Source organism: Aquila chrysaetos, chromosome 5 (assembly GCF_900496995.4).
Source record: "Aquila chrysaetos chrysaetos chromosome 5, bAquChr1.4, whole genome shotgun sequence".
NCBI lineage: Eukaryota > Metazoa > Chordata > Aves > Accipitriformes > Accipitridae > Aquila > Aquila chrysaetos.
In genome coordinates, this window is record NC_044008.1 from 60,234,040 (window position 1) to 60,261,727 (window position 27,688).

At 51.1% G+C, this 27,688-nt stretch overlaps 3 protein-coding genes and 1 long non-coding RNA gene across 11 annotated transcripts in view; 2 read left to right on the forward strand and 2 right to left on the reverse strand.

Annotated features, from left to right (window-relative positions):
• Nucleotides 1–306: 306 nt before the first annotated feature.
• CLN6 (CLN6 transmembrane ER protein) lies at nt 307–12,086 on the reverse strand. Of its 2 annotated transcripts, XM_030015671.2 has the most exons (9): nt 11,411–12,086; nt 10,880–11,142; nt 10,555–10,751; nt 7,849–7,963; nt 6,985–7,083; nt 4,605–4,793; nt 4,435–4,490; nt 2,809–2,931; nt 307–1,535 (listed from the first exon to the last, which is right to left on the reverse strand). In XM_030015671.2, exons 1-9 carry the CDS (start codon nt 12,084–12,086, stop codon nt 1,247–1,249), a joined length of 2,007 nt encoding a protein of 668 aa, XP_029871531.1. In that variant the 3' UTR covers nt 307–1,246. The 2 variants fall into 2 exon arrangements, with proteins under 2 accessions (XP_029871531.1, XP_029871532.1); XM_030015672.2 differs by lacking the exons at nt 10,555–10,751; nt 10,880–11,142; nt 11,411–12,086 and adding an exon at nt 9,043–9,203.
• Nucleotides 7,959–10,565, forward strand: LOC115341976. Its single transcript, XR_003923586.2, has 2 exons — nt 7,959–8,726; nt 9,393–10,565. It is a non-coding gene; the product is annotated as an uncharacterized LOC115341976 (long non-coding RNA).
• Nucleotides 12,087–12,224: 138 nt separating the features above from the next.
• Nucleotides 12,225–18,156, forward strand: FEM1B (fem-1 homolog B). Its single transcript, XM_030015674.2, has 2 exons — nt 12,225–12,472; nt 15,073–18,156. Exons 1-2 carry the CDS (start codon nt 12,225–12,227, stop codon nt 16,706–16,708), a joined length of 1,884 nt encoding a protein of 627 aa, XP_029871534.1. The 3' UTR covers nt 16,709–18,156.
• A 123-nt stretch (nt 18,157–18,279) lies between these two features.
• ITGA11 (integrin subunit alpha 11) overlaps nt 18,280–27,688 on the reverse strand; it is an 80,991-nt gene continuing 71,582 nt past the window's right edge. For 6 of the 7 annotated variants that reach the window (XM_030015666.2, XM_030015665.2, XM_030015660.2 and 3 more), the window contains 7 exons: nt 26,357–26,447; nt 26,105–26,218; nt 25,312–25,398; nt 24,956–25,066; nt 24,444–24,539; nt 23,951–24,064; nt 22,641–23,676 (listed from right to left, as the gene is read on the reverse strand). In XM_030015666.2, the coding sequence (XP_029871526.1) occupies nt 23,605–23,676; nt 23,951–24,064; nt 24,444–24,539; nt 24,956–25,066; nt 25,312–25,398; nt 26,105–26,218; nt 26,357–26,447 (685 nt within the window). In that variant the 3' untranslated portion in view covers nt 22,641–23,604. Of the gene's footprint in view, nt 19,448–22,640; nt 23,677–23,950; nt 24,065–24,443; nt 24,540–24,955; nt 25,067–25,311; nt 25,399–26,104; nt 26,219–26,356; nt 26,448–27,688 lie in introns of those variants that run through there. The other variant, XM_030015663.2, reaches the window with a different exon arrangement.

Consider the following 27,688-nt stretch of genomic DNA (forward strand, 5'->3'; position numbering starts at 1 on the left):
GTGCGGGATGGGCGATGCTCTCCCCCTCCCGGATCCGCTGGCGCTTGAAGAAAAGAAACCCAGCAGCTGTGCAGGCAGGGCTAGCACGTGCGCAGGGGGATGAAGTACCTGATGCCAGGTGGTGGTGGAGATTCAGGCCCAAGAACAAAATATTTAGTGGCCATAGTGACCACTGTAGCATGGACCAGACCCTTCCCAGGGTTGACCCTGCTCTGTTACAATGACACATTCAGGGTCCTTAAATCTCAGGGGATAAAGATTCTCCATTCAAAGAACAGAGCTGCTTCAAGAAGCAATGCGAGTCACAACTTTTACCAAATATTTTTATTCAGTATGTTTCGCTAATAGCTTTTTTTCTTCTACCACTTGGATTCTGTCACACAGGGCTCTAATACAAGTTTTATAGACATAAACCATCACAGGGATGCAGCTGGCGTTTTAGGAGCTCAGCTCCATCACCTGAGGCTGGAGAAGTGGTGAGCGGAAGCAGAAGGCGCTGGCAGCACAGACCCCATGGGAACGGGGCCGATGCTGGAGATCACCTCCCTGCTCGATGCTCTTTTCGGGCTGCGTTCATGGGGAATTGGCCCTTCTGCCTCTGCCACCAGTCCGGCCTTTTCTGCACAATGCCTGTGCTCAGCAGCGCAGGCACTGACAGCCAGGACCCTGGGAGGGCTTCCTGGGGAGGCATGGCCAAGCAGAGCTGCCATTCAGATCCAAGGTAGGGCGGCTCAGCCCCTTCCCGGCATGTTTACTTGGCTGGGAGGAGCGGATACACCTCTCCGCGCCAAGACATGGGGTGGGCGAGAGTGCTCCGACTTCCCAGCAAACCGCTCCTGTTAAAGGCCGGGATGCTCTCTTGGGTGGCGATGGTGGGATGGGGGTTCGCCAGTGGCGTGGACCACCATGCGGCTGGGATGCTGCGGCCCTACTCCGATACGGGAGGGATTTGGTGCTGTCCCCTAAGCACTCGAAAAAGTCCAGCGTGGAACTGCACTGTGCAATTGTGAGGGCTGGCTGGTGCAAAGCCAGGGGAGACGCCCCTGCCACGACCCTGGCTTTAAAGCGTTAAGTCAGAAAGACTATTTTCCCCTTTTGTTCAAACACCCCCTCCCTAGCTAGCTCTAGCTAACATACCATACATCTTGCAGCTACTGTTGGTCAGGAATTTATTTGAAATACATCTACATTAGAAAAACTAGATTTTTTTTTTTTTTTCCTTCAAATCACTCTAAAATATCAAAACTTATAAACTTTCCTTTGCTGCATGGAGGTTGTTCATGTGCAGGGTATAAAATGCCCATGGCTCGGGGATATAGATCACGCCAGGGTACTTCTTCCTGAGAATTTTGTCATTCCACAGCCAAACCACCCAAACAGCAATGAGGACCAGTGTTATGATGAAGGAGTAGAACAGAAAAAGCCCATTGCTGTCCAGGACAAGTCCTTTGCGTTTCTGGTGCATCACTAAAGCCATCATGGCAAAGAAAGTGAAAATGTAGAGGATGAAAATCTGACCCTCTGTCACGAGATACCTACAAAGCAAAAACACCTGTTAGTGCCCCCCAGGAGAAAGCACTGAGCGACAGCAGCCCCCAGCACTTCCAGCTTTACCTGGGGTGAACATCTCCCCCTTCTCCCTGCTCTACATCCAGACAGATAAAGCTGTGCTGCTTTCTACTGCCAGATTTTAAGCTGTTACTTGTTTTCACGTTTCTCACCACTAATTTAACAACTGAGCTATGGGCTTCATTAAGAGAATGGGTAAAGAAATGCATGCCCAGTATGGGATTTGAAAGGTGCTGGGCTCAGTTTGTGAACGGGATGCTTAAAGGCAGAACCAAAGCCAGACTCTGGCTCCCACCTGTGGATGTTGTGCTTATTTAGTCCAAAAATCCACTGCTCCCCCTGTGCTGTATCTGGCAGTGGCCAGTCCTGAACGGGTGTTAGCAGGGGGAAGGAGGAATTACACTCCCTTGTTCTTAAATCGCTAGCACACAAACTGCACAGTTTCACACTGATATATTTAAAGGAAGTGCAATGGGGTAACTGGGAACTGACCAAATCATCTTGATGATTTTGACTATCAAAAATTAATTTACTGTACAAAACCAGTCTCAGCAGGGGGCAAAGCCACAGGCAAGAGAGAACATCATCTCTGAGGATGAATGAAAAGTTGTTTGGCTGCCATCAGGGAAACCGTTTGGGAAGATGAGGCTAATGAAAATGGGAAATAAATAAGACCTCTCTCAAAAGGCTATTTGGACCTGCAGGGCGAGCTGAGGAGGCAGCATCCGAGCATCACACGGGCGGCCTGGGCTTTCTGTAAAATGCCTGGACAAGTGGTAAGAGCATCCCCATTGCCACCAACAAGCTGAGACCTGGCAGATGGGCTGCAGGCACTGGGTGACCATCCCACCCAAAATCATTGAGGAACTGCCTAACAGCACAGTGAGCGGCAGCCTTTGGCGGGGGGGGGGGGGGGGGGGGGGGGGCAGACAGCAAGTACCACGGAGGCTGGAAGCCGGAGCTCCAGCAGTAACAATATGACTGACTGTGGTTGAAAAAAAGACCCTGAGCAGGGACAGGAGTGCTGAGGGGGTGACCCTGAAGTTGTCCCAGCTTGCAAAGGCTAAAGCAGCTACAAATTTCAACAAGATTTGATTTGATTTGATCTTCCAGACCTGCAGAGCAGAAGCTACAGCAAGTTCTGCCCTGGGAAATGGAGAACTGCCTGCATGCTGTGGGGCTGCCTGCATTACTCCCTCTTCATCCCTCACCCATGCAGAGGGGGCAGAAGCCACTTACCAGTAATAAAGGCTGCTGGGCCCCATCAGAAGCAAGGCAGCCACTGGCATCCTGCTCTCCTCTTCAACAGGGGTGAAGCAGCCGGTGAAATATATAAACAGTATCAGGAAAAAAGGGATATACCTACAAACATAAACAACTCCAATTGGCGGTGTGACCCTGGAAGGTGTTTCAGCCACCCCCCCCAAATCCAAACTGTGCACATAACCAATTCCTATGCTGAGCCCGTGAATTAATTTGGTGAAAGAGCAGAAGCAGAGGCCACCCAGCCTGCTCTGGCCACACATGCTCAGGCAGGTGAAACAGCAGGTAACTGGGGTGTGGGGTCCTGCTCCGTGGGGTCCTGCGGTGCCAGTCAGGGCATCACCTCTTTGCCAGCAGCACAGCTTTTGCTACAAGATTACTGCTCTGTCCATATGACAGACGAAGGGCTGGTGGTGCCTGGTGCAGGGCTATTGCATGTCCTGGCTGCACCAAGTGCTCCTGCAGATAATAAGACTTCTGGGGCTCTGGCAGGAAAAGCCCAAGTTTGCTGATTAGGTCAAATGCTGGGCTCAAGTGCTCCATCAAACAATTGCATCCGTTACATTCTCAGACTCTAAGAGGCTGTGTAAGAGTCTTGTGTTAAAAGCTGAACTGCAGGAAAGCAGGATGTGGACCAGGATTTCAAGAACCTAACAGAGCCCTTTTTTATTTAAAAGGACGGGATTTGCTTGCTTCACAGCGCTCAAGGAACAGTAAATAAACCGGGAAAGCCTGATGGGGAAGAGATTTCCCTCTGCTCTGAGCAACCTCAGGATTATCTGGCAGCAGATAAAGGGCCAGACAGTCCTTCCTGGGGTCTTCGGTGCAGGCAGAGTAGCAGGACATGGGACACGTCTACAGCACCTGGTGCTGCTCACGTGGGTGGGAGGGTGCTGATGGGACCTGCCACAGCCTGCGGGCCCTACCAGCATTACCTGCCCCTGGGTCAGCAAGTGCAGCCACGCTGGATGAAACATGCTGTCCAGCTGGAACAAGCATTTCTAGAATCGGCTTGGGGCGATAGTGCTGAAATCAGACCCTTAACTGAGCTCCCTGGATCACCACGGTCAAACGGCCTCTGTTACTGGGCAGCACTGGTCTCGCCATGTGAGCAACCCTTCCCTCTTGCTGGAGGGTCACTGAACAGATGCACAGCAAAGGAGGGGAGCGAGCAAAGGGCTAGAGAGACTGGGCAGAGTCGGGTTGTTTTGGGTTCAACCTCCAGAGGAGCAAAAATGTGGGTGGTGACAGCCAAGGAGCCTGCGGAGCCGTCAGACCTGTGCTGTAACCTGTCTCTTTATCTGGGTATCCTGTGGAAGGTGGCTGAGGGGTGAGACCTGACGAGCCGTTCTTCTGGCCCCTATGGCCATCAAACAACTGCCACATCCTAGAAATATCACCGAGACGGAGACAAAACTAGGGGGAATGGGTGATTTTCCGAGGGAGAGATCCACTGTAATCACACTGGCCATGAGAACATTATCCTCAGCCAGCTCTCATCAGCTGCATTTTGTTTTTTTACGTATTAAGCTATGATCAGATCAGATCTGCCCTTCCTTGTATTACGTTCTGAGGCCACTAGATAGACTGTAAATTGCTTACCACATCGAATGACCTAAATATTCATCGTAGTAGTACAGCAGCTCAAAGGAATCAATCTGTAATGTACCAAAAAGAGATTTAAAAGGGCAGAGGGAACTGGATGCTATTGAACAAGAACAAGCAATTAATATATTTTTTAAGTGCTTATATAAAAAACGCAGCCTCTTTACCAGTGTCTCTGGCTTCAGGTTCTTGATGATGGGATTCTCTCTTACAGACAGATGGTGCTGGTAGCCACTGAAAATCAGGCGATGGTTTACAGAGTCTCCGACTAGGTGGATGCTGGCTCCCATGACAAACATGATGATGCTGACATAGACCATTGATCTCGGTAAGGTTTTGGGGGATCTCTCGATGAGCTAAAAAAACATAGAGACGTGTTGAACAGTGAGAAGGTACCAGCAGAGATACGTGACAAGTTCTGCCCTCTTCGACTTCATGGTGCTTTGCAAAAAATCATCAAAAAACCAAGCAAGAGGCCTGCAGAAAGCTGCAGGTGTAGCAGGGAAACAGTTGTCCCCCCGGGAAAGCGGTGCAACCGCACCAGAACGAGCTTCCCTGATTGCAGCTACTTTCCCTAAATGCATCTCCTCAGACACATTTGCATCAGCCTACGTGGCGTTCAGGCTTGAATACACAGTTTATCCCTGTTTGCAACAAGAAAACCACATTTTTTGCCCTTGTTAAACCTTTCTGCAAAGCAGCACCCATAACCTGAGTCAACGCTTAGACCGAATCAGTGATCCAGTACTTCTAATACAGTACTTGAAGCAATTTCTTCACCAGATGTGATCAAAACCGATTAATGAGAAACAAAAAGGCAACTGCTTTCTCTAGTTGCTCTGCTGAGCGGATCTGCAAGGCTGGCTGTGCCCTCCAGTGGCAGGGAAAGCCTCCAGCAGCACTCCAGCTGAGCACATGCACTTCACTCCCTGGCTAAGAGACACTTGCTCCTTTCTAATTCTCTGCTGGATGATTTTCAAAGGCCTCTTGTTGAACTGTTTGGGGTTTTTAGTTCCTTCCTAATGGAATTGACTCTCCTCTCTGTGTATTTGCTTCGAAAGAGGAAGCTGCATTTAAACCCATATCTAGAAATCCCTAATTGCCAGCAAAACCAGTTGAGGCAACCTTCTGAACTGCAGCTTTAGCGATGAGCTCTCCCTGTACCATCTCATGGTCTGCTTAGGTCTGGGTGGAGGCAGGCATGTGAGGCTGGCAGGGAGCCCGATGTTCCTCAGAGCCCGGGGTGAGCTCCTGCAAGCCTAACCGGGGACGAGGAGCAGGAGCTTCTCTCCAGAAAGGAGCTCCCCACTCAGCTTGCAAAGCAGGGAAGATCTCAGAAGATGTAAATCCTAGCTCAAGCGGTTCAGGCTTTGGAGGGGACGCCAAGCCGGCCTCGGGAACCATGGGTCAGGGAGGACGCATCAGCCCAGCCTGAGGATCAGCTGGGCCACCTTCGCCTCCTATCTCCCTGCTGCCAAATCAGCTTTGCAGCCCTTCATAAACAGTGAAAAGCTCCTTATTTGTATTTAATTTTGAGGCTTAACTTTCCCTTTCTCTGTATCTGCTGTATGAATGTCAGAGGAGTCAGAGAGGACAAGAAGAGCAAAAGGTCCAGGAGAGCTCTTGTCTGATGGAAAAAGATGGTGGGACATGTCCTTTTGAGGGGACACTGGGCAAAAGAAATGCATCCTGAATAACAAATGGTTTTTTTTCTGTGGACCAACCCTTCATGCTGTGCTGCCAGGGAAGTCCAAGATAGAAAATTTTCACCTGATGAGTACCCAGCCTGCAGAAATTGGCTGTGTCAGACTGTGATGGGTCAGACCGAGCTTCAGAGCTTTCACATCATCCAAAGGACTTCGATCCTGAATATTCCTTTTTGGCGATACCAGCATTTAAAATCTCCCAGACAGACTCAGGAGAGAGAGAATCATTTACATCTTAGGACATAATTCAATTTCTAGCTAATGAAGGTTAAAATATATTTATAATTGCTTTCTCATATCTTCTGGCTGCTAAGTATTTAACATAAGAAGATTTCTAATGATATGACAGTCTTTAACCTCATAAATGGTTTATACGATCCAGTGGCTGGCAGCTGAAGCAAGATAAATTCAAGCTAAACATACAATTCTAATGTCGAAGAGCAAGTGTAATTAAGCTCTGAACAATTCAGAAAATCTACTATAGTTCCAGCTGTCTCATAAAATCTTTTAAGTCACGGATGGATGTTGTCTAAAAATACGCTTTGGCTCAGCCAGGGAGAAGGGCTCTGACTCCTCCTGAATCCGGAGTTCCCAGGGAAAGTGATTTGCTTTGTATATGTGGGAAATTGAGTTGCATTAAGATGGTCACTGCGTTGCTCTTTAAAAGGTGGCATCATGAATTCTTTCTGAAGTGGCAAACCTCTAACGTACAGTAGGGCCAGCTCACTTGCAGAAGTTTGTGAATAACCAACATTTGTTCACCAAGTTCCTAACAAACTCTTAGCCTGGTTTTACACCAGTAATATTAAAAAAAATGCAACACCTGCACCTCAAGGTTTACCTTTAGCAGAAGAAATGGCGTGATAACATTGTAAGCCATGTGGAAATAATCTCCAGCACTTGGTTTATTTAGAGGAAACCACTCCAAAGGTAGGATTATCTGAGGAGGGGGGAATAAAAAGCACATCAGTATATCCTCACCACTCAGCTCACGATTATAGCCCCATCACTGGCTGAAAGGCAGGGAGAGAGAAAATTCTTGCTTTGGACTGCTGCTGCTTGCTAATCGTCAGCTTGACTTCATGTAGCTGTTAGTAACGAAGTTGGGCACCTCTTCTTGCAGTAAGCATCCCTAAAAGCACAATCTGGAGTGGGTGCTAAATGCACAGCATATTTACATCTCAGCCATTCACTGTGCAGTGCTGCCCAAAGCCAACGCCGTGAAGTTGTGTGGCTGAGCGAGCAGGCAAGGTATTTGGAGTCCTGCAGCAGTGGATCTCCCTGAACCCTCTGCCACGTGCAGATGCCAGCAATAAAAAATTACATTTGAGGGTAATGGCCACTTCTGCCCTGCATGATCTGGAGACCAGGAGTCCCAAGCTCCGGAGATACAGGCAAGGTATGGGGAAGAGCAGCAGGAACCTCTCCAGGTAACTTTTGTTATGAAAATACCAAGTTGTGGGACAGATGACTTGGAACAAGTTTCCCAGATACCTTCCCCGTGACTGGAGCAACACGCTTGGTACCAGTTATGCCAGTACATCGCAGTGGTCCTCGTCTCAAGGACAGCTCCTCAAGGGAGTCCCTTTGGTGTAGAAAACAGCCCATGGGTCTACAGGGGACCACCACGGCTCTGCCTCCCTGTCCTCCACCCCAAATACATTGACCGCAAGCAAAGCAGCGTGCCTGCCTCTGCCACACTCACCATCGCAATGGGACGCCCAAAGTCCAGCACCCAGTTCTGCAGAGTGAAGTAGAACCACAGATCAAAATGAAACGGGGAGGTCTTGAAGGTGTCCTCGTTCTTGACCGCTCCATGCCTAGAGATGACGGAAGTGACAGTGTCAGCCTTAAGTCATATAACAGGTTTCCGAGGAGGCAGGGAGCAGACTCTAGGTCTGCATCCCCACACAAAACCTGTGCCTCCCTGGCTGCCAGTGCATCTCTGGGCTTTGGGATCTGTGGAATAACAACAAGGCTGAGAGGCCAAAATGAGGAGAAGGCAGTACAGAAAGGCAAAGCATTGTTAATAAAAACTGGCCTGTCCCCGAAAGGAGGCTCTTTCTGGCTGAGAAGTGAGCACAAAAGCAGCATGAAAAGCTTAAGTGCTGAATTAAGTGCAACTATTTTTAACTTTTGCATGACAAAGCAAAATTCAACTCCCATGGCACTTCTGCTGAACGCTAAAAATGCACTGATGCCTGGTGGTACTCAAGCACAGGGATGCTCTGGATGCGCTATCACCTTCATCTTCCACTCTGAAGATCCTCCTCCTCTGCCTTTGCAGAGCAAGGCCTGATCCAACCCCGCTGAACTCCTTCTATCAAAGAACCCTCCAGCACCACCGGACCTTCACGTCCCTATGGGAAAAGTGGACAAATCGCTCTTCTGTGGTGCTGAGACCAGAACGGCATCAGCCGGATCAGCCACGAGCTCGTGCTACCTGAGCCCGTGGTCCAAACCCGACGGACGGAGGAGGAGCATGGTTGTACCCTGAACGAGTCGGGGTGCCCTGGATGAGCCGGGAGAGTTGCGGCTCCCTGGAAGAGGCCGTCAAACCCTGGACCAGCTGGGATGACCCAGGTAAGCCAGGATGCCCCGGACAAGGCTGCGGGGCCGAGTGGGGGAACCCTACATGAGTCCGGGGGACCCCGACGCTCCGGGATACTCTGGACAACAGCAGCATCCCGGATGGGGTGCTGGTACCCAGCATGGGGCAGGGGATGAGCTGGGGGGCTGGGGTATCCTGGGGGACCGTGGGGCAGGATGAGCTGGGGGGGAGGGGGGCTGGATGGGTTGGGGACCCCGGGGAACAGGGAGGGGGGAACCCGAGGGGAAAGGGAGGGGGTGTGCCGGTCCCGTGTCCGTGTCCCCCCCCCGGCCCGGCCCCGCCGCTCACCTGCCCGGGTAGAGCGGCCCGGCGGGCTGGGGGGAGCCCGGGGCCGCCGCCGGGAACGGCCGCCGCCGCGCCGCGCCCTGCATGTGCCCGCCCGGCCCCGGCCCCGGCCCCGGTCCCGGCCCCGGTCCCGGCTGGTCCCGGTCCCGCTCGTCCCGGCCCGGCTCCGCCCGGGCCCCGCCTCGGCGCCGGGGGACGAGCGGCGGCTGCGCGGCCGGTGGCCCCGGGACCGCCCCGGCCGGGCGGGGGGGGGACGGCGGGGCGGGAGCAGCTCAGTGCAGCCCAGGCCGGTCTTCCCCTCCCCGTGCAAAATGCAGGCAGTTTATTGTATTTCCCTTCCCTCTCCAAAGCAGGAGTGGATAATCTTTGGTGGTTTTAAAATCGAGGAAAAGGAGAAGGACGGCATTTAACTCCTTAATTGCTCTTTCGATGAAAAGCTCTCGGCCCTGACGCACAACCACGTATTCTCCATACGAGTCCTCACCCGGCCAAGAAAAATGAGATTCGGAGGTGGGAAAAGGCTGGCAGAGTATGAGGTGGAAAATACAGCCCGTCCCACGCAATCACTGTAGTGTTTTAAGCCCGAGGTTTAATGGAAATAAGGTGGTGGAGCACAGCATTGGCTCTGCCACAGGTTTGGCTTACCACCACGAGCAAATCACTACGTGTGGCAAGTCTCGTCTCCATTCCCCTGGAACGAAATAACTTGTGTTCTGCATCGGCACGGCGTAAAGCACACGGACATCGTTACTCTGATAAGTCGGGAGACGCGGATGCCATGCTCTGTTCCCTCTCCCCCGTTTTGCCCAGATAAATGCCGTCGGGTCGGGACAACTCACGGGCAGTAAAAGTGTGAGGCAGGGAAGGATTTGCACCCTCTGGGACTTAATTCGCACCCCTGGGACTTGTAGTTTAGGGTCTAAATCAGGAGATGCAGAGCTCCTTGAGCGGAGATACAGCTTAAGATGTGCCGCTGGTCTCAGGGGAAACGGGGATTTGATGGACTAAGTGGTTTGATGCACTGAAACCCTTTGGCTTCTGACCCTGCTCCTGGGCAGCTCGAGGACTGTTGATGCTGAGCACAGTGGAGCTCAGGGGCTTACACAGAGCTGGGAGCTCTGCAGTAACTACACCGACACGTTCGCGTCTCTGTTTCCCTGGCTGCGCACGGCGATGTTGCTGAGATGGTAATTGGGGATAATAACCTGAAGCTGCGCCATAGCCCTCTGTTGAGGAATTGTGGTCCGGACTGCAGCGAGCTGGACCCACCAAAGCTGATGAGGCTTCAAGAAGCTGCAGAACGGAGACCTCAGTCTCTCTGCTCAGCGGTGCTGCCAGGAGGGACGTCCGGTGGTAGCATCGGCGCTTCCTCAAGGGACCCTCTCTGCGCCGTTCATGCTAACCCACGGGGGAACATGAGTGGCAGCTAGGCAGGATTTGTTGGGAAAAAAAAAATATCATTGAAAAGTGGAGGAGATCGTTGAGGTAAGGGAGACAGGTTCCACTTAAACTTACCATGAACCCTGCTTGTCACGCTGTACCTTACATGCGTACGTGGCTGTTAAAAGCTGATCCTCCTTGACTGAACACTGCAGAGCTGACCGCGGTCTGACTCGCTTCCCTCTCGCCTCTCCAGGGCTCCTTTTGGCAATGCTGGCCGTGCAGCCGGGCTGCTGCTCCCATACATAATGCACGGCCCGGCCTGCACGAAACTTTCCACAAGAGTTGCGGCTCCAGTTGCATGATTTTAAATTAACTATTAATACGGCTGATACCGTATCCCCTTGAGAACAATGGCACGCAACAGACAGCGGCGCAGGTTGCGTATCATGTTACTTACCACGGCCTTTATTGGTCTCAGGTAACTGGTCACAGCGTGGGGCACCTCCCGAAGGTCTCTGGGAGATGATCTGTACAGAGGAAAGGAGAGGCGGCCAAGCAGGTGGGTTCCATTTAGCTCTCGGTTAAGCTGATACGCATGCAGCGAGGCTGGTAATGGCGTCCCTGAAACCAAGGACGAAGCTCCTGCGTGTGCTGAGACTGGGCACAACAGGCTTGTCGGGGTGGGGTCATGGCTGAGGCGGTGAAAGCTGCCGGTCCCTTCTTTAAAAAAAAACAACAAACCAAACCGAACAGAACCCAACCCAGCCCAACTGATCCCAGCCCAACCAGTCCAACCAACCCAGCCCAGCTGGACCCAACTCAGCCCAGCTCAACCCAACCCGATCCAACTGAACCAGACCCAACCCGACCCAACCCAACCCAATCCAACTGAATCAGACCCAACCCAGCCCAGCCCAGCTGAACCCATCTGAACCCAACCCAACCTAACCCAACCCAGTCCAACCAACCTAGCCCAACCCAACCCAACCCAAGCCGGGAGGGCCCGGGCCAGTGCCGGGCCAGCCGAGGAGGGCAGGCCAGGGGAGGCCGTGCAGCCTCCGGCCGGACGGCGGGCCATGAGGCCCCGGGGGCGGGCGGGCGGGCAGCACCGGGGTGCCCGGGAGAGGGGAGGCTGCCTCGTCCCCGCCACCCCGGGGTCGTGAGCCGCCCGCGGGCCGGAACGTCCGTGCGCTGCCGCCGGTTGCCGGGGGGGTTGGAGGGGGAAACGGGAAAGGGCGCGGCGCTTCCGGTTTCCCTTCCGGAGTCGGCGGGGGCGGAGCGGCGACGGACGCCCGTGCCCGCCGCGCGCCCGGCAGGGCCCTTCCGGCGACCCGTAGCGGTGCCCCGCGCGCGCGCGGCGCGGCCCTCTGCGGCCGGCGGAGCGGCGCCGGTCCCGGTCCCGGTCCCGGTCCCGGTCCGTGCCTTGCCGCTCTAACGGGTCCCGCCTCCCCCCGTAGGGCGGGGCCGGCGGCCGGGCCGCGGGTTCGCGTCCCCGGTCGGGACAGCTGAGCGGCGGCGGCGGGGATGGGCCGCGGGCCCGGGGCGGGCGGCGGGGACTCGCGGGACGGGTGAGGCGGCGGTGGGCGCTGGGGCTGCCCCGCCTCGCCGCCGGCCCGCAGGGGCTGGCCGGGCCCGGGGGGCGGCTGGCCCCGAGGGGGCCGCATGTGCCCCCCGCCGGGCACCGAGGCAGGACGGAGGAGGAGGCGGAGGGAGAGGCCGCCCCGGCGGCGGGGCAGGCCGGTAGGCCCGAGCGGGGCCGACCCGGTCGTCGGGGCCGCAGTCGGGAGGAGGAGGAGGCGGCGATGGAGGGCCTGGCCGGGTACGTGTACAAGGCGGCGAGCGAGGGGCGAGTGCTGACCCTGGCCGCGCTGCTCCTCAACCGCTCCGAGAGTGACATCAAGTACCTGCTGGGCTACGTCAGCCAGCACGGCGGGCAGCGCTCCACCCCGCTCATCATCGCCGCCCGAAACGGCCACACCAAGGTGGTCCGCCTGCTTCTCGAGCACTACCGCGTGCAGACCCAGCAGACCGGCACGGTCCGCTTCGACGGGTACGTAGAGCTGGCTGCCGCCTGGCACTGCCCTGGCCAGAAATCGGTGTTGGTACCGGCATGGCGTAAGGGCTCAGGACCCCCTCGTTTGCCCAGCTGGCGTTAGGGAGGTTGTTTTCGTAGCCATAAAAATGCCTTTGGCCTTCCGAGATCCTCCACCTGGAACTGTAGACGGAATAATATTCGCCGCAGCCTAGAGAGCTCCTCGGCGAGCTCGTCGCCTCGTATTCTCTCTCGCTGTGCTGAAATGGCCTTTTCTGTGACATTTCTGTGCCGCGGGTGACAGTGAGCATCGGGTCAGGGTCAGGTGCTAGCTGCACACGAGGAGCTGGGCCTTGTTTTACTCAAATTGAGAGTTTTTTGGTGTCCAGCCCAGACACCCCGAGGAACATCCCTTCCTGGCTGCTGGCAGCCAAGGTATGGGATGGCTGGGAGCGAAATGTGACATTTTAGGATGGGAAGGGAAGAAAGGGAGGGAAGGGGGTGCCAGGCCCTCAGCTGGGACCCAGCTGGGGCAGCGGTGCTGATGCCACTGTTTGGGGAGAAGCCTGGCTGTGATGTCTGGGTCCTCAGGCGGTGTGCTGCCACGGCAGAAGGAAGGAGGAATGTTGTTTTTAAAATCTCCTACAGTGCTCATCAAGTTCTTGCCCATATGTCAGCCTTCAACATAAGGCTGACTAATCGTGAAGGTAGATTGGTCTTTTGAACAGCTTCAGGTTTTGCAGGTAGCTTGCACCAAGAGGAGAGCTCGCATCAGATACAGAGCGAGAGAGATCGTGATGGGTCCCCGTGGATATCTTTCATCTGGTTCCTACTTGATGAGCTGGAGTTGTGCCTGTGCAGCTCCACCTCGCCCAGGGAAAGACTGGCTTGGTTCTTACATGCTGAATGAAGGGGGAGGAACCGACTTCCCTGTGTGGTTTGGTTTGGTTTTTTTTTTTTTTCTTTCTTCCTCTTCCAGCCCTTTTTTTCCACAAGCAAAAACTGGTTGGGAATACCTAGGGTGAGGTCTGCCCCAAATTCAGTTAAAGGAAGGGTTTCTGTTGACAGAAAGTGATAGGAAGGGCTGTCTGGCCCCCTCTGCAGCTGAATTTTCTCCTGCTGTGCCTTGATGGGATGGTGATCTGCTTGCCAGAGCCTCTGCCTGGTGCAGATTAAAGGAGGTGTTGTCTGAGACACAATGGGCATAGTGGGAGTCGCTGCCTGGTGAGAAGAGAGGCGGCATGTGATCCCAGCATTATTGTCGTTCTTGGGATAAGGTGGCACAGGCACAGCAGCTCTGCTTGTTTGGGCTCCGGTCTTTTGACTTGTAAATATATACCTCTCCACCAATAAATTACCTCCTGTTCATTAACAAATCCTAGGCCCTGACTTTCCTCTGGTTTTAATATAAAAGTATTTTAGTGTGATTATTTACAAAACAAGAACTTCTTACTGTGACTAAAGGTGTAGACATCTCTGCGTGCCAGAGCTCTTAAACGGCTTCTGGAGTGTTGTCTAGAGGTGTTGGATTTACAAACAGCCACACTTCTATTCCTGTTGAGCTACGTGAGAGCTTCATAAAATGATAAAAATCACTGTTAAATTTAGAATTAAGTCAGTGTCTTATGATATTTTAACTTTGGGAAAGGTGACTGTTTGGACATAGGGAAGTAAGGTATTTGTCCCTCCTCTGTGATTTGGGATGTGCCTCAAGCGTGTATTCTCTGCGATGTGAACGCCACCTGTTTCTACATTTAAGTGCTGCTTCAAAAATCAGGAGATCAGAAAGGACGTCACCCTTTAGCTTTGTAGTTACACAAAGTGCTGTATTTGGGAATGAAAACAACTTAAGAAACTGTGATGCTTTGCTGAAGTTAACTGTCCCCTTGTTTACCAGTGCCAGCAAGCTGTCCACAAGGCTATGATGTAAAACAGATCTCTGAAACAGTCCGGCTCAGAAGAACTTCTGCTTTTTTTATTCCTGGAGTTCCATTTGAGTAACCAGACTGCTGGTTTACCGTGTGGTCTCTCAAACAAGAAGTATCGGCACAGCAGAAGCGGTTGCAGTTTTGCAGCTCAGGGCGAGAGAACGAGTGAAGTGATATGAAATTCTTCAGCCAGCTTTGCTGCCAGGGCCAGTGTAGTGTATAGCTGTACTGTTAATCACATCTGAGTTTGGTTTTTTGTATCAATATGTCAATTTTGAGTTTTCTCTCTTTCTTCAATGTGTCAGTTTCTGGCACAAGGCATCAAAGAAGCGGTAATTTTTGTAGCTATTCTTCCTGAGACCTCCGTAGGCTGAGGGCTGGAGCTTGCAGGTAGGATCTCCAAAGCAGCCCAGGAAGTACTAGTGCAAAATGTGGCTAAATCCCCTGGCTGCTTTGAAGTTTCAGCTTCCAACGCTTTTTCCTTTGGGAGGTCTGCGTGCTTGATAAGTCTCTCATTCTTTTACCTTGGCTATCCCGGTAAGTTCCTTCAAGTACAAAAATAGGATGGCTATAAAATAGTTTTTAATGGCTGGGTGCGTACGTGCCTGTTCCATACTGCTTGGCGGGCTGTAAAAGATGCTTTTGAAAGAGCGTCAGTTTAACTGCTTGTTTCTGTCTTTACATTTTCAGCTTTGTCATTGATGGAGCCACAGCTCTCTGGTGTGCAGCAGGAGCCGGCCACTTTGAAGTAGTTAAATTGCTGGTGAGTCACGGCGCCAATGTGAATCACACTACGGTGACCAATTCAACTCCCCTGAGGGCCGCGTGTTTCGATGGTAGACTGGACATTGTGAAATACCTGGTAGAAAACAATGCCAACATCAGCATTGCCAACAAGTACGACAACACTTGCCTTATGATCGCGGCTTACAAAGGCCACACGGACGTGGTGAGGTACCTCCTCGAGCAGCATGCTGATCCCAACGCCAAAGCCCACTGCGGTGCCACGGCGTTGCACTTCGCGGCCGAAGCCGGCCACTTGGAAATAGTGAGGGAGCTGGTCAAGTGGAAGGCGGCGATGATGGTGAATGGCCATGGGATGACTCCGCTGAAAGTCGCTGCTGAGAGCTGCAAGGCTGATGTTGTAGAGCTGCTGCTTGCTCACGCCGACTGTGATAGGAGAAGCCGGATTGAAGCTCTGGAACTTCTGGGTGCCTCATTTGCAAATGACAGAGAAAACTATGATATAATGAAGACTTACCACTATTTATATTTAGCAATGCTGGAGAGGTACCGAGACAGTGAGAATATAATTGAAAAAGAAGTTCTTCCACAAATTGAAGCTTATGGAAACAGGACTGAATGCAGGACTCCTCAGGAATTAGAGTCTATTAGGCAGGACAGAGATGCCCTTCACATGGAGGGCCTCATTGTGCGGGAAAGAATTCTGGGCTCGGACAATATCGATGTTTCTCACCCCATTATTTACCGTGGGGCTGTTTATGCAGATAACATGGAGTTTGAACAGTGTATCAAGCTATGGCTTCATGCGTTGCATCTAAGGCAAAAAGGCAACAGGAACACTCATAAGGACCTCCTGAGGTTTGCTCAAGTCTTTTCTCAGATGATACACTTAAACGAGCCTGTTAAAGCCAAGGACATTGAGAGTGTTCTGAGGTGCAGCGTCTTGGAAATAGAACAAGGCATGTCCCGGATCAAAACCACCCAAGACTCTGACATCCACACAGCCATGGACAACTACGAGTGCAACATTTTTACCTTTCTCTACTTAGTCTGCATCTCTACCAAGACCCAGTGCAGCGAAGAGGATCAGTCGCGAATCAACAAACAGATTTATAACCTGATTCACCTCGATCCCAGAACTCGGGATGGCTCTAGTTTGCTGCATCATGCTGTCAATTCCAGTACGCCAGTTGACGACTTCCACACGAATGATGTCTGCAGCTTTCCTAACGCACTTGTCACAAAACTCTTGCTAGATTGTGGTGCTGACGTGAACGCTGTGGACAACGAAGGGAATAGTCCACTCCACATCATTGTCCAATATCACAGGCCCATCAGTGACTTCTTGACATTGCATTCCATCATCATTAGCCTGGTGGAGGCTGGTGCTCATACAGACATGACGAACAAGCAGAAGAAAACCCCTCTTGATAAAAGTACAACAGGGGTGTCTGAAATACTCCTTAAAACTCAAATGAAGCTGAGTCTCAAGTGCCTGGCTGCCCGAGCAGTACGGATCTATAACATCAGCTACCAAAACCAGATCCCCAGAACTCTGGAAGAATTTGTGAAGTTTCACTAGGCAACATAAAATCTTTCGTGGTGGTGCTATCCCGGGATGACATCAATTGCAGACAGCAGAATACATTATGTGTACATGGAGTTGTTTTTCTCTATTCTTTTGGTTTTGGGTTCCTCTGGATTCAGTCTGCAGCCTCAGTTCTCATGCAGACCTTTGGCAGGGAGAAAAGCCACATCATTTTCCTGTAGTCAAATCTGATGTTTGAGATTTTGGTCATTTCTTTTGATTAAAAGAATTGCTTCGTTATCTCTTGTTTTTGTAAACAAAATGAAAAGAATCCCAATGTAACTTGTGCAGAATGTTTTCTTTCCGATAACACATCTCCACTTACGAGTTGCAGCCGAGTGCTTTAGGTAGTTATTTACAAAGGCACCTCTGAAAGCCCGTGTCACCGCGCTACCGAGGCAGTAGCTTTGCAAATTTTAAAACTTCTTGGAGTGAGGTGGGAAAGGACAATTGGAAATTATGTGGTAGTTGGTTAAAAGTGAAATCTTGACATACAGAGCAGTCCATTGCTCTCATACCTCACCATCTTTTTATGCCTTTCAGTTAATGCTGAAGACGTTGGTAACGTTTTAAATTTTTATTTTTTTTAATTAAGTTTTGAACAGCAGTTATCAACAGCTACAGACGTATGGAATGCTCTGTTAGGAAATACAGGTTTAAATTCAGCTATGGTATGTTCATCTAATAACAGTTGAAATATCAAGCTCTTCATTTACACTACTACAGTAAGTATTGAATAACTTTTGAAAAAGGAACTTGCACATTGACCGAAATGAACCGGAGTCATGGTTTCTTTTTATGTAGCTAAGTTGCTCTTATATAAAGATCATGCATGGATACCTAGAAAATTTATAGGGTATTTGTGTTTGTGTGTGTCCCAACATTTCAAAATGCTTTTAACTTGTTTTTTGTTGTTTCAATGATCAACATGCACCTTTTTGACTCAAAGTATGTAAAACTGCACTCTTGGATTCCAAATGCTGTATCTTCCTAATGGAGTAGTCTGTCGCCAAAGAGAGTCTTCCTTGAAACTGCTTGAAACTGGCTTTTCCAATAAGCGTGGAGTCTGTGCCTCCCTGAATTGGACTTGAGGATTTTTCATGATTTTTACTCCTTTCATTTTGAAAATCTCTATGAAACCTGATTTTTAAAAAATTGTCCTATCATAAGATCTTTTATGGTAAGCAACTGATTGTATAATAATGCTGTTGCTTGAGAAAGTACTTCTCCTTGGTAGAAGTTGCAGATACTCCGACAGTAAAATGTCACTTGTTTTGACAGGCTACTGAAAACTCTGTTTATTTTAAATGCAGCTTTTTAACTGTAAGATGATGAAAGAATGTTCTGTAGGTTTTTTTTAAACAATCTGGGTAGAACTTTAAGGCGAGATTTGGGCACACGTTTCTATTTGTATTACAAATAAATAAACATTGAATGTGGAATTAGCTTGTAACTGTTAATTTTTGTTTAGTGCCAAGCAGAATAGCGCTGCTTGGATTGTACAGTACCGAAAGCGCTGGCTGTTGCGTCTCCTTCAAGGGAAAAGCTTCAGAAATACTGTGTCTTCTAAGCTGCAAACTTTACTCTGCTAGAAACTAGGACCTAAAATGAAAAATGTGTCTGTCACTTGTATCTCAGGTAGGTTGGACTACTGCACTTAAAAAAACATGACTCTTGCAGTCGAAGGTCAGGCAAAATGGCAAAGCTAAATTTGGCCACCTGGGGCCTTAATGCAACAAGTGGATGTTGTCAAACAGTTGGGAAGGTGTTAGTGTTTCTGTAAATTGTTACCCTAAATCTCTACCTCCTGTGTGCTGAGATGTGTTCATCAGAAATCATCAGGAAAGCTGCAGCTTTGCTGAGAATTTACAGTGGTGATTTTTAGCCTGGCTGTTGGAAATGCAAAAAAATGTTTGAGTCGCTGTGGCTTATTGCGAGAACCGGGGAACGCTTTTAGTCTCCCATTTGGGGATTGTGTCCCTTACCGCTAAAGCTTTGAACCTGAAACTTGAACAACTTGAGACCATGTACCAGGTAGTTATTATTTAGGTAGTAAAGTTGCTGGTAGCTGACTCGGTTAAAATTAACCAGTATATGAACTGGTGTGTATGTATTACAGAGAAGAAGTCTTCTGTTACCCTGTGCCACGTGCTTCAAACAGGGCTCTGGTGCCTTGCTGTTCCTTTTTGCACTTGCACATTTATAATTTGTGATGTGCCTGTAGTTAAAAATGAGAGTCAGCGGTCCTTGAGTCTGTTTGACTTGGGAGAGTGAGGGGGAAAGAGGGGAGAGGGCTGAACACTTGCAGTGACTCATACTGCTTGCTGTATAACAAAGTGTTCTGGATTGGAAATCATTTCGAGTTGCTGTATCATTGATTAAGACTGTATTTCCTTGCACTGTTTCTTTTTTTCTCAGGACCTGTTTCTGACATGGGGTTATCTAAGTGTTGTGTTCTTGTGAAATACCTGTATAAAACTGTTCTTGGAACAAACGTGCATGCTTGAAATATCTGTAGGTAACAATAAGGTGACAGAAGCTGCTCCTCCCACAATTCTGCTTTTTTAATAAGAAACAGAATGTTACACCAAACGACCTTGTGGAAAAGTTGCTTCTTTCTCCCTTCCTGTAGCTTTGTTCTGATCCTTTCCCGCTTTTGGCTCCGTTGCAGGATATTTGCTGAGGTTCTGCTTTGTTCATGCTGTTCCTGGGATGATTTCAGTATGTGAAGACCTGAAGAGAGAGGATGCTGTTACCTAGAAGCAGCAATAAAACTTCTTGTCAGTAGATTGCAAAGCACTTTCTATAAAGAGGGGGAAGGTCTGTGCTATGGAAGGAGCAGCTGATGTTAAAGCTGCTCCTGTCTCAGGTGTGGTCCCTGGTCTTTGTCCCAGTTCCTGATGAAGACGGGTTCCTGCTTGTCTGCAGCCTGGGAAGGTGGCGTCATGGACGTGCTGTTCTGCCGCCTGCACTATGGCAGTAAAACCTCTTGGCCAAGGGATAGAAAAAAAAGAGATAAAGGTGGGTGCCTGTTTCTGCACACCGGCGGATGCAGCAAAGTCCATCACGGCTCTTGGTGTCCTGGGACCATCCCTCTCCTTAGTCTGGAAATTTCTTTTTCAAGCATTAAAAGCTGGAAGAGTGTGCTTGCTGTCTTTGTGGGAGTTATTTAAAGCTCTTGATAAAAATCTGTATAAACCCCACTGGTGCTCCTTCCACTGGGAAAAAGGAGCTGTGTGACATCGCCTCTGCCAGGGACGAGGCATGTGTGTGCCCATAGGTGGTGGTCTGTTATTTATAGAGCTGGCTTGGTGCAGAGAGCTGCTGTTGGAGAGCAGACTGGCTTTTAAAAATATACCTTCCCGAGGCCAGCCCACGCTCGGTGGGATGCAAACCCTTGACAAACCTGGAGTCTCGGTCCCTCTGGCCGGAGGGATGTGAGCCCGAGCAGAAGGGCAGTGCCACCGCAGATGGAGGGAGCTGCAGCTGGCATTTTACATGCTTGTCCTTGGGTCAGCTACGCTTAAACCATGGTCCTTAGGTGGTGATGAGAGCCCTAGCTGGTCCTGGCATCGTGTAGCTGCATGAAAAGCTGAGGTTTTCACTTATTCCGTAGGCTTCTGCATCTCTGCGGAGGCAAACGTTGCTCAACTTTACCTCAGAGCCTCGGCAGCGGCAAGCAGGGGAGAGCACTTGGCTTAGTAAAGAAAACCGTTTTCTGAAAACAAGTCACTTATTTTTTTTCAAATGATGGGACTCAAGTTTTTGTGTTTGGCAGGGCTTGCATACCAGCCCCACCACTGCCACTGCTGTTGCTGCTGCAGGGTGCCTGGTAGGGGACCAGTGGCCCTGCAGGGACCCCCCACAGCCTCGAGCCCTGTCCCGGCTGTGGCAGCGGTGCCTGTTTGCTCTGGTCCCCCCGCTGCACTCACAGCAGGGTTTGCCAGATCAGGCCCTGGCTGGGGCTGTGCCACCCTGGTCAGGATATGTCAAGGTGCAGAATTAATGAATGAGTTAGTTTATCTGAAGATGGCTAGAGCTGCCTCTTGTCGAGGGGGTCAGATGGTGCGGCTTAAGAGAGCTTGTTTCACCGAGGCTTCCCTGGGCATGAACGTAAATTTGTGACCCCCAAGTACCAGTGTGGAGCAGCTCGACTGCTTTGCCTGCGCTGTTTTAAGTTAAATTGATAAAAGCTGTCGCTGTAAGTAGCTTTAACCAAGTTCTCAGCAGTAACAAACTCTCTTTGTGTTTTCGGAGAAGGGCTGATGCTTTCATGCCCGGTTTGAATAAGGCGCAGCCTGCAGCAGGGCTTGTGTCCCACAGCGTGGGCATCCTCCCTGGGCACCCCGAGCCCCTGCGCTGCAGAGAGAAATTGGAATTGTGTTTCTGGAGAGTTTTGACTGACTGGGAATGAAAAAGTGCAGCTTTCCTTCCTGCGAGGGCACAGAGCGGCTGTCGCACACCAGCCGTCCGGCTGCGGCAGAGGTACGGCCGCACGCCTCAGCCGGGGACGGGCACCGGTGGGCAACAGCTGCTGCTCCATGCCCGGGGACGCTGCTGGGCGGGAGCTGTGTATACAGGGACGGTATAGAAATATATATATATATATATATATGTACACACATACACACACACATATATATACATGCACACATATATATGCCTATACATATGTACCCACACATAGATAAGCATATACACACACACATATGTAGACACACACACACACACACACAGAGATCATAGCTGGTGCACAGTGTCTGTCCCCTGTGATCACAGCTTCCCAAATCTGGAGGTAGGAGATGCTCTCTCAAATACACACACACTTATATTCATAGACCATGCACATATATACACACACATACATAGATACACATTCACACACATATATGTAAATACACATACACAGAACCTGGATGGTGCACCATCTTGCCTGTGAGCATGGTTTCCCAAAGCTGGAGGATATATGTCCACATGTAGAGGGAGAGAGACTGAGAGTACATAAAAAACATATATATATACATGTATGTCTATGCCCTTATATGTGGCTCTGGAGCCGGACAGCAGCAGGAGGGCACCCACGTCCCTGGGGATGCCCTGCTGAAGGATCCTGCCCAGCCCTGGCTGACCTTCAGCTCTTTTCCTTGCAGCTGGTGCTGCAGGTATCAAAAGCCTGGGGAGGAAGGGAGGGACTGTGCGGGGGCTCAGGGGCAGACGAGCGGCCACTCTTCTCATAGCACCAAGGGCTGAGATGCTTTTGGGCAAAGCCTTGAAAAGCAGTTAGTTACTTTTTTCCTAGGAATAAAAGGTTGGAAAGATGCCATCAGTAGTTCTCATGCAGCCTATGTGCTTTCAACAGCGGTAAGGCAATTGAAATTGGTTCAGCATGAAAAGGGACAAAAAAACCCCAAATCTGCAAAATTTGGTCTCTTTGGGGCCATGGGAGCGCCGGCAGTGCCAGCATTGCCCTGGACTCATGGAGCCCCAGGCCCCCACCCTGATGTCTGCACTGGCATTTCGGCTCTCCGGGGTAGCCCTGCACCCCAGCCGGGCCCCCTGGGAAAGCTGAGACCCGAATCAGCCAGAAACTCTGCCCTTAACAACTCCCATTCAAGGTGAGGATGCCAGCAATGAAAATGAGATTTTTACCCCTCCCCCCCCCCCACTTTATACAATAAGTGGGGCTGATTCTGCAGCACGCCTTCCTCCGGGCTCGCAAAGGCTGCAACCCCCAGCCACTCATCCCACCTGACAGCATCCCTTTAAAAACAGGCTGCAAAAAAACTTGCATCCCACAATAAAAAAGTGGAGGAGAACGTCTGAGCCCTGTCCTCCTCTGCTGCATCCCAGAGGTGTGTGAGCAGCTCCCCCCTCGTACCCAGCCGAGCCGTGCAAGTGAGCTAGCACAGAAGGGGAGTAGAGGCTATTCATTTTTAAAATACTGTATTTTTAATCCTTAAAAAATACTAGGACAGTATTTAACAAACTTCATTACACATCCAGCGGACATATGCTTTCTTTTCATCCATAAAATTAATATTAGCATAAATAATTCTGTTATGCAAAAAGAAAGATTTTTGTCAAACAGCACCGATCATCTGGTTTTGCGTGACACCAAGTATGTACAATTATAATACACGTGCGGACCCTTGCTGGACACAAGCTCTTCAAAACTGCTCAGTTTGTAGCAAACACTTCAAACTGGTTTTTGATTTTTTTTTTAAATTTTTGAATTTTTTTTTCTCCTTTGCTTAAACAGGTAAATATTTTTAGAATAAGTATGTACAGCTGGACACTGGAGATTTGCATTAAGGTGCTTTAATTTGCTATCATTTGTATTCAGTGCATTAAGAAGGCGGCAAATTAAAATCTCCACCCAATTGCTCCGGTTAGCGAATGCCACGCAGTTTGAGAGCCATGGCCAGCAAAGCCTGGGGGTTTGCTACAGCCCAGCCACGGGAATGAGCAATCCTCATTTTTAAAGGATATTATTTTTTACAGATTTTTGCAGCCCCATAGTTTGCCCCAAGTTACAGGGCACGTTACTTCGGTGGCCCCTCCGTCCCCGCACTGCTGCCACCTCCTTGCAAACCCAGTTTGAAGCTCCTGTCGCTGTGGCACGGGGCCACGAGTAGGGGTTGGGGATTTTTGGTATGTGTAGGGTGGTTTGTTTTGGTGGGGTTTTTTGTGTTTTTTTTTTTTTTTTTTTTTTTTTTTTGGCTTTTGGACCTGTTTAGGTGATTTTCACACAAAGGGGTGTACCCTCATCTCGATGCAAACCCAAGTTCAGCACCCAAATCCCTCAGCATTGAGGCGAACCTCTGCTCCGTAACCGGTGAGGGGCTGGGAGGGAGTGCGGGGAGGGGGGGAACCCGGTGGCCCCGGCACCATCACTCCAGCCCCTGGGTGCTCCGCTCCCGCTCCGCCGCTCGCCTGCGGCTCCCGCTTTTAAAAAATCCAAGCTGTAGGGTTTAAAGAGAAACAAAAGAGAACCCCACCATTACTTCAGCTGATCGCTGGGAAGCGTCTCTCTTTTAACGGGATATTGCCAGGAGGTTTAGACCCTGAATGTAAATAATATGGAAGCGGAAAGAGGTTAGAGGAGCTTTTTGTGATGTCTGGTGGTGCCGAGGGGCTTGTGGGGCTGTGGACATGGAGCTGGGGGGGCAGGGGGGTCCCTCCTCACATGGGGGTCTCCACCGAGCCCCCAACACGCGCGGCTTAAGGGCTGCTCACCTTCCAGAGCGCGAGGACGAGCAGGGCCAGGAGCAGGAGACCTCCTAACGTGCTCCCCAGGATGATCCAGATGGGGATCTGTGATTCCTCCGGTTTGGAGATTTCAAACGTTATCTGCAAGGAAACAGCGTCAAAATATGCTGCTGCTGCTGGGTGCATGAACCGGGTGGGCAGGGGATGGGGCAGGGGGACACACGGCAGGATGGCGGGGATGTTGAGCATCCCCCTGCTTTGGGAGGATGCCCACCCCACACACCAGTGATTTGGCTCAGGTTTTCCCTGCTGAAGCTGGTAGTGCCGGGACCAGAGCTGCCCGGCTCTGGCCACAGCCGCACTGAGTTGCTCCAGGCTCTGCAGAGCTGGGTGCCTGGCTTGCGTTGCGCTCCAGCCCTTCTGCTGGACACAGGGTTTTTCCCACTGGGGTCAGAGCAGGGTGTTGCAGCATCTCCAAAGCTGCCAGGTCCATGTGTGACCGTCCTGCCCGGGGACTCACCTGGCGGCTGGGGTCCTCCTCGCGGAAGATGAAGGGGCTCCCGAAGCGTCGCTGGAGAACGGCGTTCGTGGTAAGCTTCAGTGACTTGAACTTCAGCTGCGCAAGGAGATGCTGGACGTGAGCACCAGCCATGGGAGAGGACCCAGTGCCCTGACCGGGTGTCCCCCCATGGCTTTGCTACCCCACACAGCTTTACATCTCTGCCAGGGATGCTGTGTGCTGCATCCGTGGGGGAGGATGATGCAGGTCAAGTTGTGAGTGTGGCTAAATTGCAGCAAAAAGGACTGCTCAAGATTAAATTCCCCACGACAAGGTGCTGTGCAGGATGTTAGATGCACACACCAATAGAATAAATGGGATTTGAAAACAAATTCATCCCACACATACCCAGGCTCCCTGGCAGGGAATGCAATTACAGGAGAGAAAAAAAAAAACCCCATGTTATCGTGGTGCGAGGGCTCCTTTGGGGGATTTCTCCTCAAAAGCCATGCGTCTGCTTTGGGAGGACTTACTGCTTTTAGAGACTTCATCCACAGATTGCCATGCAAGTGCAAGTTCATCTCCTCGTTGGGGGCTAATTTCACATTGCAGTCGATGGAAACGACATCGGAGTTGCTGTGGTTCTGCAAGGGGAGAAGTTTGTGGTGTGGGAGCATCACTGCCGAGAAGGGGATAAAAACCTGCTGGGCTTTTCCCCTGGCATACACCGAGGGGAGTGAGATCCAAACCCCAGCAGAGGGGCCATGCACCCGTCCTCCCCCGTGGCCACGGGTCATCCCCATCCTGGGGGCTTTCTCTTTGGCTTGGGGGCTGCCTGGGGTGACAGAGCTCATCCCGGGGCCAGGATCAGGCCCACGAAGACACGTACCAGGTGGGGGGTGTGGAAGAGGTCCTCCTCGGCGGGCGTCCTCTGGTAGTCAGTGGTGTTTCCCCAGATGTTGCAGGTCGCGTTCTCCTGCAGGAGAAGCTGGTGGGCTCCGAGCATGGGGATGGGGACCACGGCGGCCACATCCCCACATCTTACCCCTTGCTCAGCACCCGTCCTGGTGGAAGCGGGGGGGACCCCAGCACCCCCCGGGCTTTGCTGGTGCTGGAGGCTGAGCCTCTCCCCAGCAAAAATCAGCCTGGCAGAGACCCCCATCCCAGGACTCCAGCCATGTGCGCAGGAGTGACACGGGGACTTTGCCAGAGCTGCAATACAAAATGCCCCCATCGAGGCCAAATCCATCCATAAAGACGCTGTCTCCTGTGCTGGGTTCTTTCCATCACTGGCACGTGGGGCAGCGGGAGGCTTGGGGTACGCCAGGGTCTGCTCCCAGCCCTCTCACCACTTTTATGGTCACTCACACCTCCAGTTTGCCCCAGGCACAGCTAATGCTTTCAAGACCCTCAAGAATTCATTGCATACTGGAGGAAGGTCTAGCTCAGAGAAATATTTGGACCAAACCCTTTGGCCGCTACCATTTTCCATGTTTCCAGCCAAGCGAATGCAAAAGAGAGAAGCTCGGGCACGAGCCAAGGCCGTCCGTGCAGGTGTGAGCAGAGCACAGGGGGGAGGGTTTGCAAAAGGATGGGGTGACCCGCCGTGGGGTGTCTCCATCCCCACCCCTGGTGCAGAAGAGACCCACACATGCTTAATAGGGATGAAACCCCCTTCCTACCTGGTCCACCATGAATTCAGTCAGGAGCAGGAGGCGGTTGCCCGCCCGGGTGGCCACGGGCACAGTGAGCTTGATGGTAACCCCCTCCACAGGGAAGAAGCCCAGGTTCTGCAGCTGCGAGGGCAGAGGACAGGGATGTGCCCGGGGTGCTGGTGTCCCATGGGATGGGGATGAGCAGGGTGACTGTGGCACATTCCACCTCCGGGATGGTGCTCGGGGGGTCCCTCAGCTGGTTTAAAATCCCCTCCTTACCTTGAAGGTGCAGTGAAAGGGAGGGCCGATGCTGTCATATCTCTCCAGGGAGCTGTTCGACCTGATTTCATAGTAGTCCAGGCTTGACGTTCTGTCATGACAAAGGATGACAAGTCGCAAGGTGGGCTCGGAGCAAACAGAGCATGAAGCAGCCCCATGCCCAGCTGCCCTCTCCGCAGGCAGATTCCCCAAGGAGAGGACTTGTGGTCTCTCTGGCCCCATTTTTAGATGGAAACCATCACCTGGCTCCACCTCATGCAAAAAAAGATGGGGGATTTTCACGCTATGCTGCTTCTGCAGTCTTTTTTCCCTTTCTTTGTAGAATTCTTCTCATCTCTAATATAACAGAGACATCCAAGACCCCGGTCAGCTGTTTGAAAGTCACATACAAATCAGAGGAGGTAAATCACATCTCTGTTTCGCAGCTGGAGAAGAGGGGAAGGAGCCAGGAGCATTGATGGGTGCCCGTGGGAGCCTGGCCAGGATCGGCTGCGATGGGACGCACGCTAACCGGTGCCATGACACAAGGCACATGGCCCAAACCCCCCAAAACTCTTTGAAATTATTTCCTCTTTTTGCCTCCAAGGTGCCCAAATTTGAATTTTTTGTGCTGTTACTTTTCCCCCAAGTTCTCCCTTCTCCCGTAAGGGTGATTCTGATATTTGTTAAATTGAGAATCCCCCTGCTCCCCATAAATTTTAAGTATTAAAATGGTTTTATTTTCAGTGCCCCACTGCCTCTAGTGTAAAAAAAAAAATTAAAAAAAATGACTGAAGGTCTTAAAAATCTGCTAAGAATTACAGCAAGTGGTGCCAGAGAATGTGCTTCTGGGGTCCACGTTTTTTCTTATGATCAGGTTAATAAATTATCATCTGTGACTTAGCTCCCTGCTCTCCTTGGACCAAGGACGCTCTCTGCTTTAGTTACTGTTGATGCCCAAACCTTCCACACACATGCCTCAGCTGAGCTTCTGGTGAGATGATTTTTAGTGGGATGGCTACCAGCCCAGGTGCTGGCTAGTAACATGTTACGAACATTAAGTATTTTTTTCCCCTTAAAAAACTATTGCCCTCACATCTATTTAATAACACTTGTGCTTTTAAACATTATGAAAGCACAGCACCTTGTTGCTCCTTGCTGTTGATTTTTATAAGGACCCACTGAGTGGGATGCCCCTGATTTCATAGTTCCTTCAGCCCCTTTTCTAAACAAATTCCCCAAATTAAAGCTCATTTGCACTGGGCTCTGTTTGAACACAGCTCCCATGGGGTCAGTACTGGTTTTCCTGAAGGACACTCTGCAAGCCATGTCCCCCTAAAAGCTGCGTCCTGT

Excerpts from the sequence above, each read along its gene's own strand:
- FEM1B (XM_030015674.2), top strand. The coding sequence starts at position 12,225 with ATGGAGGGCCTGGCCGGGTACGTGTACAAGGCGGCGAGCGAGGGGCGA. Across the intron at positions 12,473-15,072 it reads GGCACGGTCCGCTTCGACGG|CTTTGTCATTGATGGAGCCA; the intron begins GTACGTAGAGCT and ends TTACATTTTCAG.
- CLN6 (XM_030015671.2), bottom strand. The coding sequence starts at position 12,086 with ATGCGGCCCCCTCGGGGCCAGCCGCCCCCCGGGCCCGGCCAGCCCCTG. Across the intron at positions 7,964-10,554 it reads CGTGACAAGCAGGGTTCATG|GCATGGAGCGGTCAAGAACG; the intron begins GTAAGTTTAAGT and ends CGTCATCTCTAG. Across the intron at positions 4,491-4,604 it reads ACCTGAAGCCAGAGACACTG|ATTGATTCCTTTGAGCTGCT; the intron begins GTAAAGAGGCTG and ends GGTACATTACAG.